Here is a 21,589-nt window from a genome sequence, read left to right as displayed (position 1 = left end):
ACAACAATGTGACACACACACACATGAATGTGCCGCATGATGCTGAGATAAATCAGTTTAATGATGTAAAATATTTCTGAGGTAATGACTGAATATTCACATATCAGATCTTGCTGTTTAAAAAAAACCTCTCTATAAGTCGATCTGTGTGGCGCACAAATATTCTTGATGTTTAGAGTTGCTAAAAAACGAAGGTTCCCACGAAATTCTGAAGAAAATTCGTGAATGAGGGTAATTTTTGAACATTTTGTAAAATGTATATATGGCAAGTTATAAATTTAAATAGTGTGATATTAATAACAGGTTTACTGTAAAATAGCTGGAAATTTTAAATTATAACAACTTTTTATTAAAATTGCAAGAAAACTATCATTTTTGACCCACTTATGCATCTAAGGGTTAAATTAAATGGGTTCCCAAAGATTTGCAGTCAAGTTGACTGCAAGTCGAAGCCAATAGTGGTCCGTCTTGTTTTAAACAGTTGAGTAATTTAATATCTACTCTCACATGTACTGGACACTCCTTTGTCTTTCCGTTTGTTTAATCCCCGGATCGTCCTGTGTGCGCTCCGTGTCAAGGTTTGTACCAATTCATGGAGCGCCGCAGAGCTCTCTCCCAGCTCTGGAGGATGGGGACGTACTCACGATTAGGGCTGCCAGCTCCCTCCTTAGGTGCTCCCTGAGGTAAGAACTCCTTTTCGGCACTCTGCAGCTTTTTTAGCTCTTCCCGACTTTTCCAGAAGCCTGCAGCGACAGTCAAAGACAGATAGACAACTGAATGACCCATGTAAAACACGTCTAACACTAGAAATGTAGATTCTGGAACCGAGTTAGATAATAGTTTATTCATAACTGTCAAGGAGTGTGGATGAGAGGACCCAAATGCAGGCTTGACGAGGCAGGAGACAGAGCGGTGCAGAAGTTCAGATTTTAATAACAAAAACTCAAACAAAAATGAAGACTGGGAGCCACAATGGGTACATGACATGGATGAAACATGACAAGAACATTCAAATGAACTGGCAGAGAATAAATGAAACTGAGGGGTATACAAACACACAGGAGAAGTAACAAGAAGCAGGAAAAACTCCAAAATAAGACAAGAAAACAGAAAAAAACATAACAAGACTACAAAAACCAAAACCCAGAGAACATGACTATAACACAAAATGGTGAAAAATATCAAATTATCTACTGAGAGCCTGTGCTTTTCAGAGCCTGTTCTACCAAAACAAGTACAAATCCAACTCTTTGTTTGTGGATTAAATTAAATTGAAAACAGCTTTTTTTAAATAAAAAAAACATAACTTTTTTGTGCTTTTCTGCCAGAATATGCTCAATAAAAATAGTACTTTTGATCCGTTACAAATAAAAACCTGTCATGAGCTGTATCTATTTAAAGAAAAACACAAGACGGGAGAGTCTAAGTCTGATCGCTTAACAAAGCTGCTTCTCATCTCGCATTCAGGTTGTTCAGTTTGTGCTGAACAGTTGCCTGTTTTCAGCAGAAACCTTAAAAAAGATTCTGACACACCAGATCTCATGTTAGTTTTCTAATGTAGGGGTGTATTTCTGCATACCTGCTCCAAGCCCAGCAACAAAAGCAGCTCCCAGACACGACATCTCCTGGTGTCGGGGTCTGACCACTTTTCTACCAAACAGATTGGCAGTGAGCTGCATGATGAAGTCGTTGGAGGAAACGCCACCATCCACCCTGAGATGGAGAACCAGAGAGCGCTCAGTTATGCTGATTAGCAATAAAAAACTGACATCTGCAATCAGAGATTTTTTTCTCAGCAAACAACGTACCTGATCTTTTGGATGGGAATGTGAGTCTCTCTTAGCATTGTTTCATAAAGCTGCTTGTTCCTAAAAAGTCAAGAGTAAAAGAATGAATATTAAGTAGCATAAATAAAATCAGAATACAATTATTTGCAAATCTCATCAACTTATATTTTATTTACAATAGAACATAAACAACATCTTAAAAAGTTGGAACAGGACAAACAAAAAGCTGGAAAAGTAACTGAAACTAATCTAAAACAACCAGAGGAGCATTTTACAAATAAGTAAGTTAATTGGCAACAGGTCAGTAACATGACTGATATAAAAGGAGCATTTCAGAGAGGCAGAGTCTCTCAGATGTAAAGATGGACAGAGGTTCAACAATCTGAGACAAACTTGGTCTAAAAATTGTGGAACAATTTCAGAAAAATGTTCCTGAAAATAAAATTGTGAAGACTTTGAAGATCCCATCATGTACAGTGTACAATATCATAAAAAAATCAGAGAATCAGGAGGAATCTCTGTCTGCATGGGACAAGGCTGAAGGTCAGAACTGGATGTTGGTGATCTTGGGGTCCTCAGGCAGCAATGCATTAAAACCAGACATGATTCTCTACTGGAAATCACTGCATAGACTCAGGAAGACGTCCAGAAATCACTGTCTGTGAACACAGTTCACCCTGAAATTCACAAAAGCAGGTTAAAGCTCCATCATGCAAAGAAGAAGCCATGTGAACAGGATCCAGAAGCAGCATCATCATCATCTCTGGACCAAAGCTCATTAAAATGGTCTAAAGCAAAGTGGAAAACTGTTCTGTGGTCAGATGGATGAAAATGTGAAATCCTTTCTGCAAAGCATGGACACTGTGTCCTGTAGACTAAAGAGGAGAGGGAGCATCCAGCTTGTTATCAGTGGACAGGTGAAAAGCTGCATCTCTGATAGGATGGGGCTGCATTAGAGTCTATGGCGTGGGCAGCTCCCACATCTGTGAAGCTCCATCAATGCTGAAAAGTACATGGAGGTTTTAGAGCAACATCTGCTCCCATCCAGACAACGTCTCTTTCAGGGAAGACCTTGCAGATTGCAGCAGGACGATGCTGAACCACATCCTGCATCCATCACAGCAGCATGGCTTCACAGGAGAAGAGTCCAGCTGCTGAACTGGTCTGCCTGCAGTCCAGACCTTTCACCAATACACAACATCTGGAGCATCATGGAAGCAGAAATCCAGCAACTAAGGTCCAGGACTGTAGAGCAGCTAGAATCCTGCATCAGACCAGAATGGGACAACATTCCTCTCCTAAAACTCCAGCAACTGGTCTCCTCACCTTCCAGATGTTTACAGACAGATGTTAAAAGAATATGAGATGCTACATGATGCTAAACACCACCCTGGAACTGCTTTATACAGACGTGTTGCTGCCATCAGATTCACAATGAGCTTATATTTTCCATTAATTGTAAAATGTCTCAGTTTCAACATCTGATATGTTGTTTGTTCTGTTGGGAATAAAATATGAGTTGATGAGATTATATTGTTTTTATTAAGTCCCAAAATGAATCCCAACTTTTTTGGTATTTAAGATATATATATTAAGATATTTGGAAAGAAAAGTGCATCTTTAAATGATTCACCTGAAGGCGACAGATTCCAGAATGGCACGGACCAGATGGCTTTTGGTGGTGGAAGGTTTGAGTCCCATGAGGGAAGCGCAGGCTTTAGGATCATTCAGAGGAGCCTTCAATGAAGTATGTAAAAGAAAATATGTCAAAAATGTTTCAAAATTATTATTGTGGGTTTTTGTGGTACAGCTGCACCCAAACGTGCTGCCTGGTTGTAGCATATTGTTCTTTAGACAACCACAGGAGAATAGATTTAATAGAAATCACTTACAAGGACCAGTTTGCAACGGAGGGCAAAGGAAAAAACAAAAAAACACAAGTGTGTTACAGAGAGAGAGACAGAGCTGATCCAAACAGAAACCATGGCTTGTACGGACTAAAAAACACTACATGTTTTACAGCAAACTGGCTATACTGCTTTTACCTGCAGACCACTGAAGGAAGGGACGAAACACACTCCATCTGAGTTGCTGACACTGTAAGCCATGTCGCTGGTCTCTCGGACATCAGAGAAAAGCTCTGCAACAGCAAACAGAGGTGTTAAAAGTAACTCAGTATTTGCACATTATTTAAAAAATGACATCAATGCTCACCCAGCTCCTGTGCCCATCTGATAGCAGTGCCTGTATCCGCTGCATTCCCCTCCGCCAGGTACACCACCTCTGAGCCGATCTTCCATCCCACAAGAGGATAGAGACCTAGAATGACGGGATGGGAGCTTTTAATAAGCCCACACACACAGCTGTGAATATAAACCAATGTGTTGGTCCTTAACCTGCTACAGATGTATGTGGTTTGTTCCCAGTGTTAATGTCCATGAAGGTGCCTGTTCCCATGGTGATCTTCACATCACCCACATCAAAGCAGCACTCTCCAAACATGGCTGCCTGTTGGTCTGCCATCTACAGCAGAAGGATAGAAGTAGACACTCAGTGAAGAGTTACCTGAGAAAACTCTCACCATCCCTGGCAGGGTGAGCTTTAGACATTTTAAATGTTCATTTTCAACAAGGGCCCAGTCAACATGGATGATTTAGCCCACTGCCTTCAGGCTCATATTGTTCTTTTATTTAAAGATTTTGTGGCTTTAGCGGCCTTCCTTCATTGAGCAGTAACTGGACAGGAAGGGGGTGACCTGCAGTCAAGGGGCTCTAGACTGGGATTTAATCCTGGGGCAGCTGTGTTGAGGACCTGCAGCTTCCATATGTGGGGTGGCTGCTCTAACGTAAACACCGCCCCTTCAGGCTCATACTGTTAATCTGTCTGACATGATCTCTACTGAAGTCTCACTGAAGGAGAAGTCTTGCCATGAAATCTGATGGGAGGGGAGTTATTGCAGAGTAACGCAGCAGAGATCATTGCCAGAGAAGACATCCTGTAGTTCTGGCTTGTTGTGTTTGCAGTGAACAAGGAACATATCTCTTATTTTCTGAACTATTCCTACTTTGTTTATTTAATCCAAGATTACATGCTCTGATATTTTAATGAAGGATTCTTTTACGTTTTCCTTTTTTTATGAAAGGTTTTCCACACCCAACTGCAGCAGTTGTTCAGTTTGGGGATTTGAGGCACTTCTAACTTCCAGAGAAGTTCTGAAATGGCTCTTTTTTTTTTTTTTTGCTCATCTCCAGCTTGATCATTTTTAGCAAATGCTGTGTCTTAGTTTTGGAAATGTCTTTCAGTGCTGATTTCTCACCACAAATCAAGCATTCGGGTTAGCCAGCATCGCTGGGAAAAGTAACTCTAGCACTTTCCAGCTGAGGGATCCCAAAAGGTTCCAATGACCAGTGAAGTATATGTCTATAACCCCTCCTCCCAGAGTGTTCTGGGTCTTTCCCCAGTTGGCCGTACTTGAAAAACCTCCAAAACATCATCAGATGTCCACACCACCTCGGCTTACTCTTTTCTACGCAGCTCTGCTCCAAGTTTCCCCAGATGCTCCAGCTTCTTCTCCTACCTCTAAGGCTGAGCCCCGCCACCCTCTGAAGGAAATATCAGCTGCTTGTATCCATGATTTTACTTTCTGTTGCTACTCAAATCTCTACCATAGGTGAAGATTGGAATGAAGATGGACCAGTAAATTGAAATCTTTGCCTTTCATCTCAGCTCCCTCTTCTCCACAACAGATCGATGCAATGCCATCATGACGAAGCATCTATTCCTCTGTCCATCTCCTGCTCCAATTTAGCCCGAAATTTTTTAACACATGCAGTAACAAGCTGATAAGTACAAGCCCTGATAACATAGCAGTTCAACACTACAGCTGTTTATCAGCTGCTAGTGAAAGCGTGTTTTCTTACATGGACCAGATTCATGAGTTGTTTCTTTTCTTTTTTTTAAGCCTATCAAGAATTCAACCCTAAATACAACAGCTGAAACCATCAAGGTTGAAAATTCCTTGAATTTTCCTTTAAATGACTAAAACCCTGCCTCTAATAAGGGATGGTGACAGCTTCCGTCTCTTTATCATGTGTTACATAATGACTAATGCAGATTGCTAAACAAGTCTGTGAAACATCCTTTTTACAACATATTAGTGATGCGCTGTAATAGACTCACCACTGACATTATGGGAATGGACACTCCGAAGATAGACGGGTCTGTGGAGCCAAAGTCATGGCTGATGAATCATGGAAAAGAAACCACATAGTGAATTATCTCATACTCTCCATTAGCACTCGGGTCTGGACTGTTATATTACAGCTGTGCTGTACAGTTAACATTAAAATAATGTAAAACTTCTCTAACTATTCATTCATTTTCTATACCGCTTAGTCCATTTCAGGGTTGTGGGGAAACTGGAGTCTATCCCAGCAATTTGCAGGTGAGAGGCAGGTACACCCTGGACAGGTCACCAGTCCACCGTAGGACCAACACAGAGACAAAGAACCATTCACACTCACACACTCACTGATAGGCAGAATCTAGAGTGACCAGTTAGCCTAACGCGCATGTCTTTGGATGGTGGGAGGAAGCTGGACTTATGTTTCAACTAGTTTTGGCCACAAAGGTCACCAGAGTTAGTATCTAATGCAACATATAAAATACAAATGCAATCCAATCAGTTTTGCTGTTAATCTTTGATATATCCAAAACTCTAAACACCACCAAAGACCCATACAACTACTATTATTATATGAAAAATAATTCAGTTTTTATGTTTTCTTTGTTTGGCGATAAAGAAAGGTATCATATGATTAATTAAACTGATACTTAAAGGGTTAAAAATCCTGAAAATTATTAAATGCTTGGTAGTTTTAAATAGGACTGAAGTTGTTTATAAGAAAACATGAATGTATGAGTATTTTATAATGGTTTCTTTGTGCGTGGACACTTTTGGCCACAAAGGTCACCAGAGGGTGCCAAATTCACCCACAAAGTATAAAAGACACGAGACACTGAATTTTAAAAGTATGACTATAAAGAAAAGTTATTGCAACAACTCCCACTACAAGCTGTAACACAACCAGATTGTGTTACAGCTTGCAGTGATCACCAAGTGATCATTTTGGTTGTGTTACAGTGATCATCCAAAAAGTTGAGAAAAATGGAAAAAAATATCACGAGGAGGGCATAAAGGTTAAGTCCACCATCGTCAGTAAAAACTCAGTTGATACGCTTGCATTTGGTACATAGATGGACTCACAAATTTACAAATAATTTTCCTGCAGTAGAGGAAAAATACATTTATCTTTTTACCATGGAAGGTCCCACAGTTGATAATTTCAACCTAACCGATGCCACCTCCATACTGGTCTTCAGTTTGCATGCTTAGAAGACACGTCTAGTAGTTTTGGTGGGAGTCTTTCTAAGTTTCTGAATGTACTCTCTGATTATTAAAAGACTTTTACTGGCTAACAAATGATACAAGTGTTAGTCATGATTTCAAGTAAATGGTTGACTCACCATGTGCTTTCTACTTTGGGGAAAATGGAGAGAGGCAGCGACACAAGTGAGCAGAGAAAGCCACTCCAACACATCTGTGAAACAAGTCATATCATCGGGATATGAAAAAAAGACACAAACACACATAAAAAAAGATGACTTTATGTTCATCAGACCTGATAGGAGTCAAAAATCCCCGTGGAACTGGCATTAGAGTAATCTGTGGCATGGATTTGTCCTAAAACAGATTAGGGAAAAACAAATAGGGAAAATATCTTTGTAAGGATTAGAAAAAGAGAAAAAAAATGTGGACAAGGTCCTGGTCAATTTTTTCAACCTTCCCGTCTCACACAGGGGGACTAAAACATTCCTTAGAAATTTCTGCTATTCAGTGATGCAAGGAGATTGGAAAGACAAAGAACACTGTGTCTGGGTCTTTTCCTGTTAGACACCACAAAATGCAATTCACAGAACAAATCACAGATTATTGCAGCGTTTTCACGAGACTTCAGGCTCAGATGGAGGTGGTGGAGCGTTAACAATGCAAACCCACCTTTTGTGAGTTTAAACAGGAGCCAGGAGTCTATTGTTCCAAAGCAGCAGTTCCCCTCATCGACAGCTTTACGAACCTGGAGGAGGAACAACACAAACACCAGGACAGTGAAAGAGGGTCTCGGCAAGTTCTGAGGATCATCTCATAGATAATAATTTTTGGGGTTTGCGTATCTGAATTCTTTTTAGCCCTGTAACTGAAGACCCCCCCCCCCCGAGATTAGTGAAGCATATCTGAATCTGACTCGACAAACCTGCTTGTAGTGTGACAGTGCCCACACGAGGCGGAAGGTGACATGTTGAGGGGAAAACACAATGAGACTCGCTGCAAGGTAACGTTTCTGCCGGGTCAGGAAATGCACCACCTTCATCGCACCGTGGATCGCCTGAAATTGTTTGGGAAAAGATAATCATGAAGAGATTGACAGTTCATTCTAAATTTTGATATTATAGTAGTTAAAGGAAACACATATTACCATGGATATTTTTATTAGATTAATATAATTTCCAAATTATATTAACAGAAATTCCTTTTAACAGTGCTATTCAGGAAGTTATGAAGAAATATCGTCGTGGTTCTGAAGCAGAAATGGACACAGAAGAACCTTTCAGCAGCTGATCTGGATAAACTAAAGAAGTTGGAAAGGGTGCTGGCCCCCTGCAGGATACTTACTCTTGTTTATTTCTAGTTGAAGATGAGGCCGTCATTAGTGGTTTGAGAGAGAGTGTGTGTATAAAGGCTTTTATGTGTGCGTGCATGTGTGTAATGTCGTTCAACCTCAAGTGGGTAAAGTAACAAAAGTGCCTTATTCTATAGGTCCTATCAGTATCTTAGCTGTTCCTAGGACCATGCTCTTCTGGATGGAGATGTCTGATTTTTCTCCAGGTATTTGTTGGAGCCACTTCTTTATCAGAGCAATCAGAGAGCGCAGACAATGCCAAGCCATTGTAATTTTATTTTGTCAATGATTGTGAGCATTATTATTTAGTTAGAAACTCTAATGGGAAAATTATCCACATTTCCCGATACCAATCATTAAATAAAAACGAAACACAAAAACCTTTTGCTAGCAAGTCCGATCTAACACTTGAGATAGGACCAGTATAATCTTATCAGTAAGAGTTTAAAAGTTAGTCTCAGATTTGATTTCTTGACTTTTAACACCCAAACTCATTCAGTACGAGAATATAAAACTTGGAGACTGAAAGCAGACCTACCTTCATGGTGCAGGATGTGTTCCAGGACTTCACCAGGTCTGCAGCCCTTAGATCCTGCCAGCTGATGAAGTTATGAAAAGGAACCCCTGTTTCCCTGTCAAAATGAAAGTAACATTAATCAGAGAAGGAATGATGATTATAAAAAAATAAATAAAAATAAAACTTTACAAAGCTTTAACAGATGCTCTCAGGTAGTCCCTTCAAGTTTCAGCCAGATCATGTGGAGTCATTTTAAACAGTTTCAATAGTTTATTATACTTACCTGTCCCAAGTTGTGAAGGTTGCTCTTTGCGTAGAGATGCCGAGGGCTTCTATCTGGCACATTTGTACTCCTGCATCTAAAGTACAGCAACACAAACTCTGAGCCATAAAACGTTTATGGAGACAAAAAAAAGGCTCTTTGAACTTAAACTGCTCAAATTGCCTCCTTTACACACTACATTTTTTTCTAATGTATTGTGAATAAAGCTACTCCTATATTATTATCCATTAAAAAAACATACAGAACGCAGACTTCAATATAAGGTGGAATGAAACCAATACCTGTATTAAACAGCTTATATAATGTAAATATTAAGTGCTACTTAAGGGTAATACTAACTCAGGGCTGTTTACATAATAGGTGTGTTAAAGCAGTGACATTGCAGCACATGTTAATTGGTCCTTTTTGTTATTCTTTAAATAACAAAACCATAATGAAGACTTTAATATATACTTCTGTGTCAAGTCACCAATGATATATACATTTGTTAAATAAGGAGTTTATTGTGCATGTAAAAAAGATCCCGTCCAGGGTAATCCCATGGTACAGCTGCAGATGGATGTGATAACATGTGGTGCAGCTGTACCTTGTACAGCTCCCTTGACCACAGTGATAAAGCCTTTCCATATTGCACCTGGGTCCATTTCCACATGTCCCACCTCTGGATATAAGAGGACAACCTGACAGAAAAGATTAGCAGACATTTCAGTCTGTAGAGTCGGGTTTGTGTGGATGCATTCATTAAGAGCAGTAGATTAAATATTAATAACCATACAGATAAAGGGAGGGGTCTGAATACCTTGCTGGAGCATGATCCTCGAATTTCTGCCTCCTTGTCATAGACATGACATCTAATTGTCGTTGTACCAACATCCACTGACAGGATAAAGCTTTCCTTCTTCAAACCATTCCTCCGACTGCCCATGGTGATGAACTGTCCTGTCCTATTACTCCTCAGATTATTCCCACATCCTCCATGGTCAGCTCATGCAGATCTTGTTTTGAGTCTGATAATAACTGAAAAGCAGGTTGTGGACTATCGTGTCGAAAGCTGTAACTCGACCCTTGGACTGTGGTTTCTTGAACATCCAGTTCCAGTTTAACCTGTTCCAGCAAACATCGCTACAGTTTGTATCAAAGTTTCGCCTTATACCGCCAAAATTAGTTTCGATACACAAGACTAGCTCAAGGTTGAGATACACATCTGGAGTGGAAGTTAACCGACTCTGTAGTTTAAGCTAAAGCTATACGTCTAACAGCCAGATTTCAGCAATTAGCGATAGAAGAAATATATTTAAATTTTATTTCTTATTTAAAACGTATTCAACACTATTCACTATTTATCAGCTGTGTACCTGTAACAGTGAATGTGCTACATTTAGAAGAGTTTCTGAAGTTGTAGCTGTTAAATCGCATTAACGTAGGCTTTCGTTCCATGTGGGCATCCGTAGTACTCATTTCACGCATGCGCAGTTTGTACTTTAAGACATCGCATGTGGATGTTTTTAGCTAAGTTCACGTGTGTTCATCGAGGCTGTGTTTGGCTGTGCTAGCTTGTAATGTGCCCTATTTAAATACATGACATGGCAAAAACAGACGTAAGAATGACTCTATATGATATTTGTTATAATCCAGCTTTTAGGGCGAACTAAACAGTTGATTTGAGCTAACCGTTCTTTGATTTATTTGCTGCAAACTAACAAGCTAACAGCTGGTTAGAAATCAATTATCTGTATGCAGGCACTTTGAAACGACGTTATTAGCTTGGTTATATGTCGGCATTAAACGTAAAAACACGTACACTTGTAACTGTAGCTAATTTAGTGTAAAATGTTTGGGGGTTGCTCTGTTTATTAACGTTCTCTGAATGGCTATAATAAGTTCAGGATAGTCTTTGCAGAACTATCCTAACAGATTATATTAACAAATTAATAAAATATTAGAAAATGTCAGGGGAAATCTTCTGTTGCTACATAACATTGGGGATAATGTCTAAATGTTAGTTTATTGTTGCTCAGACTCATAATGATCTGGTTGTTTCAGAGCACAAGAGGTAAGAAAAGACCAAGCAAAGCTGATGAAGGCAAGTACTATTGAATATTTAAAAGAAATTTGGCTGTTCAGATTAATAATAGCAAAGGCTAAATTGTTCTATCAATGATTGTCTCAGAAGGACAGATCGAGACCTTCTCCTCCAGTGAACTAATGCTAACAGACGAGAGCACAGAGGTTGAGATGAAACGAGAGGAAGAGGGAGATGAACAAGGTAGAGCAAAAATAACACAAAAACATCACCAAGTGGTATTAAAAAGAAAGGTGTCAGTAATGAAGCTTCTTTCATAGAATCTCAGAAGGACACCATTGACAAAGATGATGAAAACACACCTGCTGTAGCTGAAACCAAGAAGAAGAGGAAGAAGAAGAGGAAAGCTGGAAGAGAGGGTGATGGTACGGAAGAAAAATCAAGTGGAAGTGAAGACAAAGCAGGTAAGTTTGTATCAGAGTTCACATGTATTAGTTTGTAACTTTCACACGTTTGTTGGAAAAGACAAGTGATTGGTCATTTCCACTATCCATAATGTGTTTTAAACAAAACACAGTGATTTCTACAGTGTGGTCCTCCTCTTGTTTACACTTACCAGCCACTTTATTAGGTACACCTGCCAATTTGCTTGACCTTTTGACTAATCTGGGATTTTCACACACACCCATCTCTAGGGTTTACAGAGAGTGGTCTGAAAAAAAAGGAAGGCTGCACGGTGGTGTAGTGTTTAGCACCGCAGCCTCACAGCAAGAAGGTCGCCGGTTCAAGCCTTGGCTGGGGGGAGGTTTGAACCTGGGGGGCGGTGGTGGCCTTTCTGTGTGGAGTTTGCATGTTCTCCCCATGTATGCGTGGGTTCTCTCCGGGTTCTCTGGCTTCCTCCCACTGTCCAAATACATGCATGTTAGGTAAATTGGTCACTCTAAATTGAGTGTGTGTGAATGGTTGTTTGTCTATCTGTGTTGGCCCTGCGACAGACTGGTGACCTGTCCAGGGGGTACCTGCCTCTCACCTGCTAAAATGCTGGGATAGGCTCCAGCTTACCCGTGACCCAAAAATGGACTAAGCGGTTAAGATAATGGATGGATGGATGGATGGTCTGAAAAAGAGAAAATATGGTGAGTGGCAGTTGACCAAAATGTCTTGTTGTAGTCTGGCAGACTGGTTAGAGATGCTAGAAAGGCAACAGGAAGCCAAATAAGCACTGGTTCCTACCAAGGTCTGCAGAACAGCATCTCTAAATACACAACATATTCAACCTTGAAGCAGATGGGCTACAGCAGCAGAAGACCACACCGGGTGCCTCCTGTCAGCTAAGAACAGGAAACTGAGGCTAAAATTCACACAGACTCACCAACACTGGACAATAGAAGATGGAGAAACGTTGCTGGTCTGATGAGTCTCCATTTCAGCTCCACATTCAGATGCTAGGCTCAGAATTTGATGGAAACATGAAAACATGCTCGTGTAATGGTGGAGGGATATTTTCTTGGCCCACTTTGGACTCCTCAGTACCAACGTGGCCTGGTTTACCCACCACAGCCTACCTGAGTATTGTTGCTGACCATGTTCATCCCTTTATGACCACAGTGGAGCATCTTCTGATGCTACTTCCAGCAGGATAATGCACCATGTCACAAAGCTCAGATCATCTCCACCTGCTTTCTAGAACATGACGATGAGTTCACTGGACTCCAACGGCCTCCACAGCCACCAGATCTCAGTCCAGTAGAGCAGCTTTGGGATGTGGTGGAACGAGAGATTCTCATCATGGATGCAGCAACTGTGTGATGCTGTCATGTTAATATGGAGAAAACCTCTGAGGAAGGTTTCCACCACCTTGTTCAATCTATCACACCAAGAATTACAGCAGTTCTGATGGAGTAAGGGGGTCTAACCCGAGACTAGTAAGGTGGATGTGATAAAGTGGACGGTGAATGTATTTCCAGCTTAATCTACTTCAATAATACATGCGTGAACAGGTAACTGCAGACAATTAATGGATTTAAGTCTAGGTTTAGGTTTAGGTTTAGGTTTAAACCTAGAATTAGGTCTAATTCAGGTTGGACATGTGGTTCATGTGTAAAAACTGTTTACGACTATAAACTTTTCAAGTGCTTTACAGTAAATCTATTATTTATTCACTACTCATTTATACTGGGTGATGGGAAGCTACTTCAGACAAATTCTGACATTTGAAGATTGGTCTTTAATACATCTTTTAGAATATGTGTTTTTTCACTCCTGCAAATAACTTTGCAAACAGCTGGAATTTATTTGTAGTCAGGTTTTCTGTGTTGGAGCCATAAAACTAATCAGTGCTTTCTAGTATCATTTCTTTCTTTCTTTCACGCTGATATTTTGCTCATAAAATAAGATTAAAAAAGAGCTAATGCACATAGTTGCTTCTCTGTTAATTTACCTGTTTATTAAATCTTGTTGTCAGGTGAAAAAGACCTAAAAAGTAACTGCAGATCATAAAATCTTGGACATGTTATCAAATAACTGAAAGTTTGTTTTTTATTGCCTGCAGTAAATGGGAAACAGAAGACAGAACCTGCTACTGAGGCTTCTCCATCAAAGAAAACTAAGCTCATCAATGATGGTACGAACCCACATGTTGGCTTTCTGCTAAATTTTCCCCCTTATGAGAAAACTTATCATCTTTTCGAGATGATGCCTTCACACGTCTTCTGTTCTGCTGCAGGTTTCTGTCTCTTCATTGGGAACCTCGACACGTCTAAAACCGCTGATGAAATAAAAAATTCTTTAGCAAATTACTTAATGAAGCAAAGTCTGCTGTTTCAGGACGTTAGGTTGGACCGGACCAGGTGAGATGTGATTCACAGGTTTGACTTTACGTGATCAGTTGGGTTTTGTGAATACAAACGACTAAAACATACATTTCTGCTGTTGTAGGAAACATGCATTTGTAGATTTGGCCTCAGAAATAGACTTGACTAAAGCCCTGACGTTGGATGGAAAGGAACTCCTCAACAAGCCGATGAAGATCTCTAAAGCAAAGGTTAAATGTGTGGATGAAGGGAAGAAGAAAACTCCACTGGACAAAAAAGGTAAAAAGAAAGAAGTAAGAAAAAAAAACTCAACATTCTATAAGATGTGAGCATATTTGATGGACAAAGAAGATTTGTAGGGATTGATTGACCCGCTACACCAGTAACCTCAGCGCCTGTCCAGAGACCCACCACCTTCCATTTTTTGATGACGCAGCGGTTGGATGCATCTCAGAGGATTATGATGATGAGGAGTACAGAACTGTGGTGGTCAGCTTTGTCATGTGGTGCGAGCAGAACTGTGTGCAGATCACCGTGGCAACATGGTTGTGGACATGTGGAGGACAAGACCGTCAGTGCCCCGTTTCCGTCTGTTGCTGCGTTTCCATTACAGTTTTTTGCAAAATAAAAAGCGATATTTCTAAAACTTCAACAAAGTACAGTTGTGATTGCAGGTGTTTCCATTGAACGGCGTTTAGCACAGAAGCCGTAATTCTTGTAAAACCTCGTCCTGTTAGACTCCACTTTGAGGAGGATGGAGATTTCTGCCTTTCGCTGTTGTTTGTTATCAAGAATGAAAGTTATATTTTTCTCTTTATTTGTAAAAAGATTTCCGTCTCCTCCTCCATCCATACATGCTCCGCCATCTTTACTTGAAATGAACTGATCACGTGACCCCCTACGTCAAATCGGGCGACTTGGAAATGTGAAAAAAGCGTTTCCACGTCGACACATTTGAAAAACTACCTCATAAAAGCGTAAATACTTTTTAGCCATATTTGAGAGGTTTTTCAAAATGTAGGTGTTTCCATTACCAGTTTTTTATTGCATGTTTAGGTTTTGAGCAGTTCTAGGGGTAATAGAAACACAGCAAGTGGTGTGAATGTGGACATCGTGGAGGACTATAAATACCTCGGAGGGGTCATTGACAATAAACTGGGCTACCAGAAGGGCTAGAGCCGTCTCTTTTTTCAGAGATGGTTCAGCATCTGCTGAACGATGCTCAGGATGCTCTGTGATTCTGATTGATTGATTCTGATGAGGGTGTCAGAGAGGCGGATGCTCCACAGGAAATCCTTCTTTGCTGTGGACGTCAAACTCCATAACGCCACACTGAACCAGAAGCCATAACCTGTAGTAAATACTGTAAATATTTATCTATTTGTTAATGTTTTTTGTTGTGTTATTTATAATTTATATTTGTGTTTCAGATTTTTTTTAAATTTTATTTCTACGTAATTCAGCATCTTACTCTACTTTTCACTTACACCCTCATTTCTCTATCTTCCATTTCTTTTTGTCTCTATTTTAATGGACACAGCAATGCAGCACTTTCCTTCTGGGATTAATTATTTCTGATCATGGTTGTGTGATTTTTATCAGTCCGAGACGGCAGATGTTTGTTCCTGAAGAACCTTCCATATGACGCTACAAAAGCAGACATCCTGAAAATCTTCCACAAAGCCATCGCTGTTCGGTTTCCTGGCGGCACTAAAGGGCCAAGCAAAGGGTGAGTGTTCACTCTCATTATTAAATTATGTTAGCTGGTCAGTGTATAAATCACTGCTTTTTAATCTAAATTTAATCTGTCAGGTTAATGAAATATACTTTTTTTTTTTAACAGTATCGCCTTTGTGAAGTTTAAAAATACAAAAGTGGTGAAGAAAATACTTGAGAAAAAGCGGCAACCTCAGATCCAAGGCCGGGTTTTGATTGTGGACAGTGTAGGAGAATCAAATGTGGTTACAGTGAAATCTGAAAATAACGGCACAAACGGTGAGTCCCAGTCAGCGGTTTGACGTGCACCCACTAAAACTAAAGTGAGTCAGTTATATTGTTTCTGATCTGGATGGATAAGAGAGATTTTCTCCACCCTTGCAGCTCCAGCTCCTCCAAGTAGCAGCTTATTTGTGAGCAATTTGTCTTTTAAAGTAAAAGAAAAACACCTCAAGGATGTCTTTCAGAAAGCAGTCGGGATCAGCATCCCTAAAGCCCAAGGCAAAGCAAGAGGGTAAGTACATACGTGGACTCATTTTGTTGTGTTTTAACTAAAGAAGAATCTTCAGTAACTGTGTAATTCCTTGCAGTTATGCTTTTGTTGACTTTGCGACTGTGAAGGAGGCTGAAAAAGCCTTTCAGTCAGCCCAAAATATTGAGATCTGCAAGAGACCACCCAGAATGGAGTTCTGTGACTCGAGACCAAAGCCTGAGAAGGGAAATGGTATTCCTTATCATTTTATTTTTCAAGATTCAATTCCTGATTTCATTCTAAGTAAAAGCTGCTTAAAAATATTTAATTTTCCTCTTTAGAGCTATCAAAAACTCTGATTGTGGCTGGCCTTGCTGAGAAGACGACGGCCGAGACGCTTCATAAAGCCTTTGAAGGATCCCTCAGTGCGAGAGTCATAGCAAAAAACGACTCCGTTATTTCAAAGAGGTTGGGTTGCATGAACATGCTACCAGCTATGAAGACGTTTTGTAGTTTCTTATCTCGCTTAGTTTTATTTTCTGTTTTATTTCAATCAGGTTCGGTTTTGTAGAATTTGAGAGTGAAGAGAGTTGCAGAGCTGTCAGAGAAGCCATGGAGGACTGTGAGATCGATGGCGTCAAAGTGACTGTTGCTTATGCAAAACCCAGAGGTGAAGGAGGTCGGCCAGATGCCAGGAAAGCCCTGGGGAAGCGTCCCAGAGGAAAGTCCTCAGGTGCTGCAGTCCACAAAGGGAAACAAGGTGGAAACGGCAAAAAAGGCAAAGGTATCATTGAACTTTCTGCCGTAAAAAGTTTAGTTTAGTGACGTAAACCAGATTCGGTTCACATGGAGATACTCACCGAGTCATTTTTTAATCAATCAAAACAATTTAAACTAAAAAGAGAATTCAAAGCCCCTTTTTACACATACTAATGAGTGCTAACATTTAGTTTTTAAGTGAACTGGGAGCATGTAAACTCTTAAAACTCCTCTAGAACTATGGAGCACTATCGCTTGTATCAGTGGTTCCCAACATATTTTCATTGGGGACTCCTTCATGCAAACACTGAAAAGCCATGGACCCCCTACTTCACCATGCTTGTTTTTTATGCTTTCAAAAATGAGATTTTCACTATAAATGATTTACTCGGGTTGAGTCCTGTCCTTCGATAAAGCCAAAGTTAAATTAACAAGATATATCCTTAATTTTTTTTTTTAAATGGGACAATGTGTGGATAGTAATAACAATGGCTCTGAATGTTGAAAGCCTCGGGGACCCCCTGTGCTCTGTGAAGGACCCCGGGTTGGGAACTACTCAGCATTTTGTCAGGAAAGGTAGTGTGTAACTGTGGGGTAAATTGTGATGGATAACTTACCCTTTAGGCAATCTATGGAAGTTTTACACATTTCTATCTTGTCCAGGAGGTTTACAATCCAGCCATGTAGTGTTTGTTCAGGGACTCCATATGGTAAATCCACAATGAGGGATCAATAACAGCATTATTTATCACATTTTCATCATAAAAAAAGATCACTATCACTACTACGTTACTAAGAGACCTCTATTTAGACCTGGAAATTATGACGAAGCCACTTCCTGTCAGACTTTCCACCAATCAGAGAGCTTAAATTGACGGTAATGTCCAATCAGGGTCAGCCAAAGATCAACCAGTGAGCAGAAAGTTCTCTGTTTGAAATGAAGAAAAATAATGTTCCTCTGTGGTTAGAATGAAGCCAAGAAGATGTTTCTGATGCACGGTGGAGCCAAGAAGGAGCCCAGTTGGTTTTGTGAGGATAGAAAGTAAATAGTAGCATAAATAATTGTAAAAAGGAAAAAGTACAAATGTGTTAATAGTTTCTGTCATGTGTTTGTTTCATAGCCAGTATTTCTTTTATCCTGAAAGCCAAGACTTGAGAGAATGATGTGCGAACGAGAAAAGGCTTGGTCACTGTTGATGCTGTCTGTTACATTATTTTTACATAATTTTAGCCTCATAAGCTGACAACTGAGGCAGTCCTGAAGGAAAGAAATGTCTGGATGTTGACAGGGATTACAAGGGTTGAGCTTCGACATGAATTTTTACATTAAAAAAATAATAAAAGCAAGCAGACCAAAAATAGGAAAGATGGCTTGGAGTTTTAAGGGTTAATCTTCTTCAGCCTCGTGTCAAACGACTAAGAGGGAGTCTGAGATTTTTTATTGGATCTAGTGGGATTATAACTCCTGGTGCATATGCTAATTTTAACACTACTACTGGACCTGGAAATAGTTTTAATCAGCTTACATTAGTGTGTGTGCTTAAAAAAAATAGAAAATGACTTTTCTTCTTGGTCAGATGTCTGCATGGCTCTCTAAAATGAGAAATACCATTTTTTTTTTTTTTTTTTTTTTGTAGGATTATGTGTGAGAAGATTATGAAAGGCCTGCATCTTTTCGTGCCAAAATGAGCAGGTTACGTCACGTACAAAAAGAAGCCCTCTGCTCCTAATATGGCAGCTGTTTCTGGACTTTGAAAGAATCAGAAATGCTGCCTGTCACTGTCTGAAAATGATCCCACTGTTTAGATTTGTGGGGTCCCAGTTGAGGATGATTTGGCATTATAGCACACAGATTATTCTTCTTACTAAACTTCTGTTTCTATTACTAGTTTCCACGTGTTACTTCTCACACACTTTTGAGAGAACTCAATCAAAAAATGCATAAAAACATGCAGTTCAATTGGGAGGTGTGTTATAACTTTGTAGCTTTACGAAATTTGTCCCATACAAATGATTGGGATTTTGCCAAAAAGACAAAAACCCTCTTTGGAGCCCTAGAAGTCAGGCTTACTTTCATGTAGAAACTTTATTCACAGTTTAAATGGTTCATGAAAGATAAAACTTTTGGTGTCTAAATAATATTTTGATTTTTTTATGGACGAACGACCACTGTGATTGGCTTATGTGTGGAAAGAGGCGGGTCTTAGGGGAATTTTTTAATCCTCATATAGGACTCTGTCCTATATTTAGCGAGTTTTTACACCCCTCGAGTGATTTTTTAAAATTATTTAAAAATTATTTTTTTTAAAGTGACTAACGACAAATCTATCAACTTTTTCTGGAGACTGACGTGAATGAACGTAGTTTACTTTTCCCAATGAGGAGCGGGTGCTACGCAGACCGCCCCGTCCAAAAGCACTCATACGAGGCTTGGTCTTCTCGAGCAGCAGCTGTATTCAGAGGAAACGACGTTCACCTCTGTTTCATGACCAGGCTGAAAACGTAATCTTGTAGTAATGTCCATTAATAAAGAGTGTGGACAAAAATATTTAAAAAGTTAAAAGTGGTGTGACATATTTCAGACTCCTAATTAAAAAAAAACAAAATACACTTAAAAAAACTGAACTAAAACATAAAGAAAATATTGACAGAATTATTTTATTTATTTTTGATGTTTTAAACATTTTTAGGTTGTCTTTTTATACATTTTTGCCTTTCCCACTACATCTTTATGGCAGCACGACCATGTTAGCTGAAACAATCGCAAACATCTCTGACCCAGAGTTTTTTTAAACAGTGGAATGAAAAACAAGTTCTCTCTTCTTTCTTTTTGTTTTCATGTTAAAGTAGGAACTTCTTCAGTTGCACATTTAAGAAAATTCTAAATGTTTATAACAGCATGTTTTTTGTTTTTTTCCAGGAAAGAAACGTGGACCTGGTGTTTCACAGGATGCTGTCAAAGAAGTAAAAAATAAAAATTAACTTCCATTGGAACATGACCTGCATTTCCTCCTGATGTTTTCTTCATCAGTCATTGTGCTTTTACTTCTAATTTTACTTGTGATATTTTATACTGTAAAGCTTTCATTGTGTAAGTATGAAAACTTGTCAAAGATGATGAAATTTTCTACTGTGAAAATACATTTATTTAAAAAAACAAACCAGCTCTCCTTTGGTTATTTTTCTTTCTTTTTTTTTTATTTCAAGGACACCTAAAATGTGAAACTTGGGTGCTAGTGAAATCTCACCTATCAGGATTTCACTGTTTCTAGCTTTGATATCTAAATGTAATAATACATTAGTTCAGGATTACTTAAAAAGACCAGTGCAGACTGACCATAAAGTTATCATTTATTATAAAGTTATCAACAGAAGAAAATGAAAAATGAAAATAAAAAGCATATTTTTCAGTGGATATGAAAAGTTTTTACATCCTGTTAAAATTCCAGGTTTTTGTGAAGTAAAAAATGATAAACACAGTAAACCATTATGTAACTTTCCTCACATTTAATGTGAACTTTAATCCAAACAATTAAAAAGTGAACTTGAGCAGTTTTCCAGGTGGTTTAATAGAGATGTTACGCAGGTAAACATCTCAGGAAGCCATCGGCTGATGATGATTGTGGACACCTCTATCGATGAGTCAGTCAGGGGGATCCAGGGGTAGCCCCCACATTCACCTTAGAAATACCATGAGGATCCAGAAAGAAGCGAAGCTCAAGATAATCTATGATATGAAGAGTGAGTCCTTCACTATAAAACCTACATCTCCATGGAAACCAGCAGGACCATCATGATTTATTTCAAAGACAGAGTCATAGTAGAAACATTAGCAGACTTTTTTTTTAGAGCTGGAATCAAACTTTTTACCACAAAACAGCAAAAGTACGACATGGTTTCTGAGTTTTTCTCCCACAGTGATGAGACAGACATGTTTGTAATCAGCAGAGTCTCTGCTGTCATGTGACGCCTTGTTTGTGGGGAGAAATTAACAGAAGCGCTAAAGTAGCAGAGCTGTTCTCATGTGTTTGTTTCATTGCTATATAACTGCTTGGGGTTTAAGCTGTTTGGTTTTAGTAGCAATGCTTGGTAGAGTCTTGTAGCTGAGTTTCTCTGTCATTTTGCTATGCTACATGGATTGCTGCTTCCTAGTGTGCAAACATCTTCTGTACTGCACGTATCTAGAAATGGAAATAAGGATGTTGGAGGTTGTTTACCAGAAGGGACCAAGCAGACTGTCGTTCTTGAAGAAGCTTAAATCTTTTAACATTTGCAAGTGAGAATCTCCCGTTCCACCACATCCCAAAGCTGCTCTACTGGACTGAGGTCTGGTGGCTGTGGAGGCCGTTGGAGTCCAGTGAACTCATCGTCATGTTCTAGAAAGCAGGTGGAGATGATCTGAGCTTTGTGACATGGTGCATTATCCTGCTGGAAGTAGCATCAGAAGATGCTCCACTGTGGTCATAAAGGGATGGACATGGT

At 39.5% G+C, this 21,589-nt stretch overlaps 3 protein-coding genes across 6 annotated transcripts in view; 2 read left to right on the top strand and 1 right to left on the bottom strand.

The window, feature by feature from the left end:
• Positions 1-7,440, top strand: part of LOC121644682 (rhodopsin kinase grk7a-like) — a 63,654-nt gene extending 56,214 nt beyond the window's left edge. For both annotated transcript variants that reach the window (XM_041992811.1, XM_041992816.1), the window contains one exon: positions 7,426-7,440. The gene's annotated coding sequence lies outside the window, so the exon portion shown is untranslated. The remainder of the gene's footprint in view (positions 1-7,425) is intronic.
• Positions 331-10,464, bottom strand: gk5 (glycerol kinase 5). Its single transcript, XM_041992803.1, has 16 exons — positions 10,124-10,464; positions 9,911-10,004; positions 9,325-9,400; positions 9,063-9,156; positions 8,099-8,230; positions 7,846-7,921; positions 7,469-7,530; positions 7,314-7,387; positions 5,967-6,027; positions 4,184-4,310; positions 4,002-4,106; positions 3,833-3,927; positions 3,421-3,524; positions 1,809-1,868; positions 1,580-1,713; positions 331-743 (listed from the first exon to the last, which is right to left on the bottom strand). Exons 1-16 carry the CDS (start codon positions 10,247-10,249, stop codon positions 574-576), a joined length of 1,590 nt encoding a protein of 529 aa, XP_041848737.1. The 5' UTR covers positions 10,250-10,464; the 3' UTR covers positions 331-573.
• Positions 10,384-20,255, top strand: LOC121644676 (nucleolin-like). Of its 3 annotated transcripts, none has more exons than XM_041992802.1 (14): positions 10,384-10,451; positions 11,368-11,407; positions 11,495-11,590; positions 11,668-11,811; positions 13,899-13,970; positions 14,073-14,196; positions 14,285-14,439; positions 15,763-15,889; positions 16,004-16,155; positions 16,261-16,390; positions 16,467-16,600; positions 16,690-16,816; positions 16,906-17,132; positions 20,028-20,254. In XM_041992802.1, exons 3-14 carry the CDS (start codon positions 11,530-11,532, stop codon positions 20,087-20,089), a joined length of 1,515 nt encoding a protein of 504 aa, XP_041848736.1. In that variant the 5' UTR covers positions 10,384-10,451; positions 11,368-11,407; positions 11,495-11,529; the 3' UTR covers positions 20,090-20,254. The 3 variants fall into 3 exon arrangements, with proteins under 3 accessions (XP_041848736.1, XP_041848735.1, XP_041848734.1); XM_041992801.1 differs by lacking the exon at positions 10,384-10,451 and adding an exon at positions 10,713-10,922 and having other exon boundaries at positions 11,498-11,590; positions 20,028-20,255; XM_041992800.1 differs by lacking the exon at positions 10,384-10,451 and adding an exon at positions 10,715-10,922 and having other exon boundaries at positions 20,028-20,255.
• The last annotated feature ends 1,334 nt before the right edge of the window (positions 20,256-21,589 follow it).

This window comes from Melanotaenia boesemani, chromosome 8 (assembly GCF_017639745.1).
Source record: "Melanotaenia boesemani isolate fMelBoe1 chromosome 8, fMelBoe1.pri, whole genome shotgun sequence".
In the NCBI taxonomy this organism is placed as follows: Eukaryota; Metazoa; Chordata; class Actinopteri; order Atheriniformes; family Melanotaeniidae; genus Melanotaenia; species Melanotaenia boesemani.
This window is presented reverse-complemented; position numbering and strand designations above follow the sequence as displayed.

Coding starts and splice junctions, on each gene's coding strand:
- gk5 (XM_041992803.1), bottom strand. CDS start 10,249: ATGGGCAGTCGGAGGAATGGTTTGAAGAAGGAAAGCTTTATCCTGTCA. Junction 10,005..10,123: donor GAGGATCATGCTCCAGCAAG/GTATTCAGACCC, acceptor CTTTTCTGTCAG/GTTGTCCTCTTATATCCAGA. Junction 7,922..8,098: donor CACTGTCACACTACAAGCAG/GTTTGTCGAGTC, acceptor TTCCTCCTCCAG/GTTCGTAAAGCTGTCGATGA.
- LOC121644676 (XM_041992800.1), top strand. Junction 16,391..16,466: donor GCCCAAGGCAAAGCAAGAGG/GTAAGTACATAC, acceptor AATTCCTTGCAG/TTATGCTTTTGTTGACTTTG. Junction 16,817..16,905: donor GACTCCGTTATTTCAAAGAG/GTTGGGTTGCAT, acceptor TATTTCAATCAG/GTTCGGTTTTGTAGAATTTG.